Source organism: Suricata suricatta, chromosome 5 (assembly GCF_006229205.1).
Source record: "Suricata suricatta isolate VVHF042 chromosome 5, meerkat_22Aug2017_6uvM2_HiC, whole genome shotgun sequence".
NCBI classification, from domain to species: domain Eukaryota; kingdom Metazoa; phylum Chordata; class Mammalia; order Carnivora; family Herpestidae; genus Suricata; species Suricata suricatta.
The window spans coordinates 567,335-574,742 of NC_043704.1; the positions used below are offsets into that span (position 1 = coordinate 567,335).

The window sequence follows — 7,408 nt, forward strand, 5'->3', positions numbered from 1 at the left end:
TCCGCACCCACCCCGGGGCCCCTGAGGCCTGCAGCCACTCCGCACCCACTCTGGGGCCCCTGAGGCCTGCAGCCACTCCGCACCCACCCCGGGGCCCCTGAGGCCTGCAGCCACTCCGCACCCACTCTGGGGCCCCCGAGGCCTGCAGCCACTCCGCACCCACCCCGGGGCCCCTGAGGCCCACAGCTGGCCTGGCACCCACCCCGGGGCCCCTGAGGCCCGCAGCTGGCCCAACGCCCAGGCGCACAGACCCTGGAGGAAGGCATCAGGAGGGGTGTCCCAGGAGGGTGCGTCCCAGGAGGGGCGGGGGGCCAAGCCCCCAGCGGAGCCGGGGGTTGATGGTTCCAGAGGGACTGGGGGAGACGTTTCAGCCACAAGACAGAGGACCGCGGGGAGGGCTGGCGGGTCGGATCGGAACCCAAGAGGGAGCTGGGGTCCCAGGTGGTTGGTGACAGCGCCAGAGCCCCGCTGTGCGTCTGTCCGGGAGCGTTCCCGGCGGAAGGGCCGGGAGAGGCCTGAGCCGCCCGTCCGGAGCCCGCTCGCAGGCCGCGCTGGGGTGAAGGGCAGTCAGGGCGGCCGGGGGGCCGTGCACCCCCAGAGTGAAGGCGGGATGCCGACAGGGAGGAATCAGTCTCCTCCGAAGAAGTCACCGTCTGGAACTCAAGTTCATGTCCTCTGGGAGGGAGGTATAGACATGCTCTCCGTTTCCCATTTGTGTTTTTACCTTTAAACTTCATTTGTTTGCTTTTGAAAATAGGCCAAAGCTTCAGGCGGTTCAGAGTTCACGAGGGCAGGAGGGTAGCGCCGCCACGCCCCCCCCCCCCCCCCCCCCCCCCGGCCACACCCCGCGCAGGCGCAAGTTCTAGGGTGTGCGTCCTGGGGTGTTTATCTATATTCTCCTAGATCTGTTCTTCTCTTCTCTCCTTCCTCACACAAACGGCATCATCCATCTGTGTTCTTAGTTTGCCACTTGTGTTTCTCATTTGGTGTCCTAGCGGAGATCTTTCTATATGGCAAATAGAGACCACACCCCCATTTATTCCATGTAACATACCGCCATCACCCGTGGCCGGCCACCTCACACGTGCTCAGAACACCTCCGTGAGCCCGCGGACGGGCCGGACGCCTCACACACGGCCTGCTTTACGGGAGACGGTGAGGGTCTCGAGTAGCTGACCGAATCCCATACTGTGTGGGCACAGAGTGGCTGTCGGTGTGCGGGGACCGCGTGGGCGTGGCGGCCCAGCCTCAGGATGACCCCGTGTGGGAACTCCAGGCACCGTATTTACCGAACCACATCCTGGGGCACCACGTAGAGTGGAAGATCCTAAGCTGAACCCTCCTGAGTTGGGACCGTCTGTATCCTGCAGATGTCTGGGTCACAGAGCCGTCGGCCAGCCTCATCGGGGTATCGCGGCCTTCTTGTTGGCACTGGGGACACTGCTGTGTGAACACGTCTGGCGTCTGTCCCTGGGCGCTGGGGGCCGCCTGTGGGAATGATCCGCAGGGCTTGCTGCCCAAGGTGGCTGTGCTTCTCACTTTGAAGGCTGCTGCCAAGTGGCCCTTGGGGGGCTGCACGGATGGGGCCCCGCCCGAGAGGTCTGAGGGCTCCTCCCTGGACCCCGCCATCGGACTTGCAGTCACCCGTGGTTTGTCTCTGGAGCTGCCCTGGTGTGCGCTGCTCAGTGTGGGCAGCCAGGAGCGTTTCCCGAACGTCTCACGGCGGTTTTGTGTCCCTTCTAGAGAAGAAAGGCACCCTTCCCGCCGGCTAGGACCTTCCCACACACTCAGGACTCGCTCTGTGGGTGTCCGCTGGCCGTTTGCTCGTGCTGGTTCCTGGGACGGGCTTTGTAGGCTGCACAGTCTTCCGTCCCTGAGCTCGGGGTCTGCCGTCTGCCCTCTCCGAGGTTTCGTGCCCGGTTCACAGCCCTGGCTGCGCTTGCTGGGCTTCTCCAAGGTTCCCTCCAGACTCCTGTGCTCGGATGAACGCGGACACTGAGAGCTGGTTAGGGAGAAGCATCAGCTTAAATACAAATACAAACATTTAGGGCTAACCAGTGATTAGAAATTAGGTGAATGAACAGAAAACAGCTGGAGGGAGTAGAAAAATGAAAATCTAATCAGAAGTGAGGGAAGAAAAGAAGGATAATCAGCAAGAGTGTGTGGTTTCGAGAGAGCTTAAGAAGGGACCAAGAGCCACACTGTCAAAGTCACACCCGCGAGAGTGAGTGTGGAGCGCCACACTCCCTGGGGGCGGAGGGAGTTCTGAAAACAAAGGAGACGTCCTTGTCTTGTGCCAAATGCATAAGTGATTTCCAGAAGGGGTTAAACATAGTTCATAATAAGCCTAACTCCAAGCGGGTGGCACCCTCACCTGGACGCAGACATGACCACGGGAAGGCATCAGCCCCGCTCGGCCTGGCTGCGTCACGGTGGCAGCCGGGGTCAGTGTCCCATGCGTGTGAGGACGGCTGTGGAGACGGGGCGGGGAGGCGGCCTCGGGACACTCGGGGTGTGTCTTGTCCGTCAGCGGGAGACGCTGGGGCGGTGGCCCGGCGAGTTCTGGGCAGGGCTGGGGCCCACTTGCTATCAGGCCTGCTGACAGAGCGTCGACTTGGATGGAGATTTAGCCAAATCTCGCACGGGCACATTCCCCACCCGGCGAGGCCTCGGGCCCTGGGCCCTTGCAGGTGGGCAGGGCCGGATGTGGGTGTGTGAGGGAGAGGCCTGGGCAGAAGGGGTGCGCCGATGGGGTGCCGTCTGGCGCAGGGGCCTGCATAGGGTGTGTGTGACCACCTCCAAAGGAGGGCCTGAGCCGGGGGTGGGGAAGCACCTGTAAGCTCTAGACTCAGGGTTGCACAGTCGTCTGTGTTAACCCACAAGTAGTGACTGGAGCCCGTGCTATGCGAGGGGCCCCCAGCCCTGGGGGCGCCCCCCAATCCTGAGGGCCTGGAGCCTGGCAGAAGTGCTCCCAGCGCGTCCATGCCCTGCAGAAATGCCAGCCCTGGGGGCGGTGGTGTGGACGCCGTGTGGCCCCAGGGCACGGCCATGCTCACCCCACTCGCCGTGTGCTCTGTTCCCGCAGGAAGCGACAAAGCTGCCCAAGAACACGCCTGAGGAAAGGGAGCGGTGAGTGCCGCAGTGGCCGTGGGGCCGAGCCACCCGGACCGTGGGCACCCAGGAACCTTGACCTTGGAGCCATTTAGTCCCCCCTCTGGGGCCGCGTCGTGATTGGACAACGCCCCTGTTGTCCTCACCCTGGTTCTGTCTGCTGGAGTGGAGCCGTGGGCGGGTCCGGCGGCCCCCGGGTGCCCTGGGCTCTCACCATCCACCCCCTTGGTTTCAGGCGGGCGGCTGCCCTGCAGGAGGGGTTGAGGCAGGCGGTGGCCGTGCCCTTGGCGCTGGCAGAGAAGGTGACCTCACTGTGGCCCGCGCTGCAGGAGCTGGCACAGTGTGGAAACGTGGCCTGCCGCTCGGACCTGCAGGTACGCGGGGTCGGCCTCCCACTGTAGGGGAGCAGCGTGGAGGGTGGTCGGGCATTCACAGGACGCTGCCCGGGGTCCTGGCCGGGCTCAGCCACCAGAGCCTGCTGGTTCATCCCGTTCCAGGAGCAGGAAGTAGGGACGTTATTTAAGCCTTCGTGGCAGCGGGGCTGCAACTCTCATGTCCCTCCAGAGTCCACCCCTGACCACGCCCCGCAGACTGTGCTGGAGACCCCATCTCCTCCCTCCCTCATCCTCTCCCGTTCCCGCCTTCTCACGGCCCCAATTCTGGGAAGCACCCAAGGCAGCTCGCAGATGTGCACAGCTGGTGCGCGGAGGGCTCAGGCGTGGGAGCACAGCAGTCCATCCCGAGTGCCACAGTTCACGGGGTCTCTATGAGAGGACACCTGTGCTCCGTGTCTGATTCTGGGGCCCCGGGAAGCAACCCTTCCTCCCTGGGGGGACAGCCACATGCCGTCTGGACACAAGGGGGCTCCCCTTTCGGGGTTCAGGGTTCTGGGTTTGCCCCCGACCGTGCTCTGACCTGCTCCTCCCGCCAGCAGGCAGGACCCTGGAGCGCCGGCCACGGTCAGGGCCTGAAGCTGCAGGCCAGGAGGCCGCGCCTTGCTCAGACCGGGGGGTGGGGTGGGGGGGGGAGGCTTCATTTTCTACCCCCAGGACGTGGTTGTCGTCTGTCCCTGGAGGGGCCGGGTCAGAGCCCACCTTGCTGTGCGTGGGGTCCCAGGGCCTCCTCATACAGGCCAGCCCTGTGCTGCCTGGGGACCCTCGGATGCTCATTTGTTGGGGTGTGAGGGCCCCCAGAAGTGGCCCTGAGTAGCAGAGTGGGCAGGGTGAGCCGCCGGGTCACAGCCAGCCAGCTCGCTCCTGGTCCCGTCGCAGGTGGCAGCCAAAGCCCTGGAGACGGGTGTGTTCGGGGCGTATTTCAACGTGCTCGTCAACCTGAAGGGCATCACCGACAGTGTGTTTAAGGAGCAGGTGAGCAGGAGGGCGGGGTCTGGCCCCGCGGCGGGACCTGGAGGCTGCTTCGGGGTGGGGGTCCCACGATGCTTCTCTGGCCTCCCCTGGTGGCCATTGTCCTCTCTGGGGTTTCTGTGGAGGCAGATGGCCGGGCCTCACCAGCCGGGGGGTCTGGGGAGCTGCTGGGTGGGACCCCCACGTCCTCTGTGGGGCCGTCCACACTCACCTGCTTGGCAGAGCCACCCGGGGTGCCGTGGCCGGTGCCCTAGCACGGGTGTGCAGGGTCTCAGAGAACAGTCACCAACCTACGACGCGATCTTAGCTTCAGCGTCTGTGATCGTTTCGTTGTGATTGCTGTTGAGGTCAGTTTGAGGGATGTACAGTTCACCATTTTAAAGTGTGCAGCTCAGGGCATTCTGCATATGTGTGACCACCATCTCTATCAAGTTCCAGAACATGCTCATCCCTCCAAAGGGAGCAGCGCCCCTTCCCCATTGTAAGACCGCTGCTCCTCAGCCCACAGCCCCTGACACCACCCGTGTGTCTCTGTGATTTTGCAATAATCTCTAAAAAGTGACCTCACAGCTGGGGATGAAGGCCTTTTCAGGGGCTGACCTTGACCTCTGAGGGAAGTCGATGTCCACCATGTGTCTACGCGGCTGTGGACGGAATGGTGGGCCCTGCGTTGTGGCTGAAGTGGGAATAAGCAGGCGGTGGGGGGGGCTGGGCCTGGCAGTCCTCACATCTCAGGAGAGATGCGTGGGGAATCGGCGTTCCCCAGGCGAGGGGCTTGGGGAGCACCGCCAGAGGCGCAGGGAGGTGGCAGGGGTCGCGGGCCGGCGGGGACGGGCCCCAGGGGTGGGGTGACGCCTGGGCCTTTGTCTGGCAGACCCACCAGCACATCTGCAGCCTCCTGCAGGAAGCCAAGACCCAGGCGGCGCTGGTGCTGGACTGCCTGGCGGCCCGGCAGGAGTGAGGGCGCCGGGGACCTCGTGAACGCTGCACCCCTCAGTGCCCCTCCCCTTCCCCGGAAGGGTCCAGCCTCCAGACCGGCCCCTGTGGGGCGCTGAGCGGGCTGGGTGGGGCGGCAGGATCGCCCCCCATCTCTTGTGGCTTCTAGTAAAGTCCTGACACACCAGTGCCTGCGTAGTGTGTTTGGGGCTGGGAGAAGGGCAGGGACGGGGGCCCATGACCAGTGCGCGTGGGGACAGGCGGTCAGAGGAAGTGGGGGCACAGCATAGGTGACATGCTGGTTCCAGGATTCCACAGGCAGGTGTGAGATGCCACTGGGGTCACAGGTCGCTGGGAGCACACAGCGCTGGTGTGGGATAGTGGAGGGCGTGCGTCCTGGAGTCGGGAGGAGTGGGACTGGTGCGGGCCCCTCACCGGGACTGTGAGGGTCTAGATCATTCTAGTCCAGGTCTGTTCTTCCTCCAGAGTGGAACTGATAGACGGGACATTCACTTCAAACACCTTGATGCAGCGGTCATGGAGTGTGGGTGCTGTGTCTGGGTGAGGGCACCTATGGCCTGGGGCACATGAAAACACTTTTTTAAAATGTTTGTTTTTGAAAGAGGGAGCAGGGAAGTGGCAGAGAGGGACACACAGAATCCACAGCAGGCTCCAGGCTCTGAGCTGTCAGCACAGAGCCCGACGTGGGGCTTGAACCCACGAACACCGAGATCATGACCTGAGATGAAGTCACTGCTTAACTGACTGAGCCCCCAGGCGCCCCAACTTGTGCACATTTTTGAGGCCTGGGGAGCCACAGGGAGCTGGGACCTCACTTTTGGGCACTGCGTGCTGGCGATACTTCGTGGTTGGCACCTCTCACTGTCCTGGGTGGCACTAGCCACTCCGCCGTGTGCCTTGGTTTCAGACTTCTGGCCTCCAGGCTGTGGGCCAGTTTCTGTTGTTTAAGCCACGGTTTGTGGTCTTCCGTCTTCTGTTGCAGCAGCCCGGCACTCACGGAACGGGAAGGGCAGGGTGTGCAGCGGCGGGGGGGCGCATGGTCTGGGTCTGGGGCGGGGGGTGGGGTGGGGGGCGGTGGTTTGGTGGGGGATTCCTGTACAGAACTTCTCAGAAGGTGAATTTAAAAGACCAGCGTGTCTGAACAAAGAGTCACTTAGAATCTGTCTACCCAAAATATGGCCTCATGCAAAGCAACAAACTTTTTTTTTTTTTTGAGAGAAAGAGACAAAGAGAGAGAGCAGGGGAGGGGCAGAGAGACAGGGAGGGAGAATACCAAGCAGGCCCCCCACCCATGGCTCTGAGTTCATGACTCAGGTCTCGAACTCAAACCATGAGATCAAGGTGCCCCACAACAAACGTTTTTAAAGCATTCGGGCTTGGCTTGGGGACAGAGGGGGACTTCAGCCAGCAAGCAGCATCCTTTCCAGCTCAATGCCAGCTAGACAGGTGCGGGTTCCAGCGCCTGGCGACAGCACCTGCCCCCAGGAGAGGAGGCCAGCTGGGGCACCCGAATGTCCCCGTGGCCACCACAGAGGTGCGTGGTGGGCGCAGACACAGGAGGCGGAGCGCAGGAGGCGGTTCAAAGCCTTTATTGTGCGGGGCTGAGTGCACACAGGCATGTGCAGGGCTCAGTCTGGGACAGGTGACCTCCGAAGGCCCAGGCGGGCACTTTGGAGCATGACCAGTGGATCAGGTGGGCTCCACAGAGAGCCTTGGGGGAGCACAGGAGGGGCTGAGGGGCCCAGGGCTGAGGCGGGGCGGGGCAGTGAGAGCCTGCCCATGACCATCTGGGGCACTGGCCACCAGGATGCAGGGGTGAAGCCTCTGGGGTCCAGGGAGGGCGTGGAGGACAGGGAGCAGGCAGATGGGCAGGAGGGGTGTAGGGCTGCAGGACCCTCTGGAGGAGCTGCGTGTGGGCGGGGGTCCTCCTTTCCTGACCTCACACCCACACCCAGAGAGATGGAGTCCCCAGCATG

At 63.2% G+C, this 7,408-nt stretch overlaps 1 protein-coding gene across 1 annotated transcript in view; it reads left to right on the forward strand.

The window, feature by feature from the left end:
• Positions 1-5,598, forward strand: part of FTCD (formimidoyltransferase cyclodeaminase) — a 17,838-nt gene extending 12,240 nt beyond the window's left edge. Inside the window, exons 11-16 of the mRNA XM_029940591.1 lie at positions 35-287; positions 1,371-1,714; positions 3,086-3,129; positions 3,347-3,485; positions 4,383-4,478; positions 5,350-5,598. Of these exons, the coding sequence (XP_029796451.1) occupies positions 35-287; positions 1,371-1,714; positions 3,086-3,129; positions 3,347-3,485; positions 4,383-4,478; positions 5,350-5,436 (963 nt within the window). The 3' untranslated portion in view covers positions 5,437-5,598. The remainder of the gene's footprint in view (positions 1-34; positions 288-1,370; positions 1,715-3,085; positions 3,130-3,346; positions 3,486-4,382; positions 4,479-5,349) is intronic.
• The last annotated feature ends 1,810 nt before the right edge of the window (positions 5,599-7,408 follow it).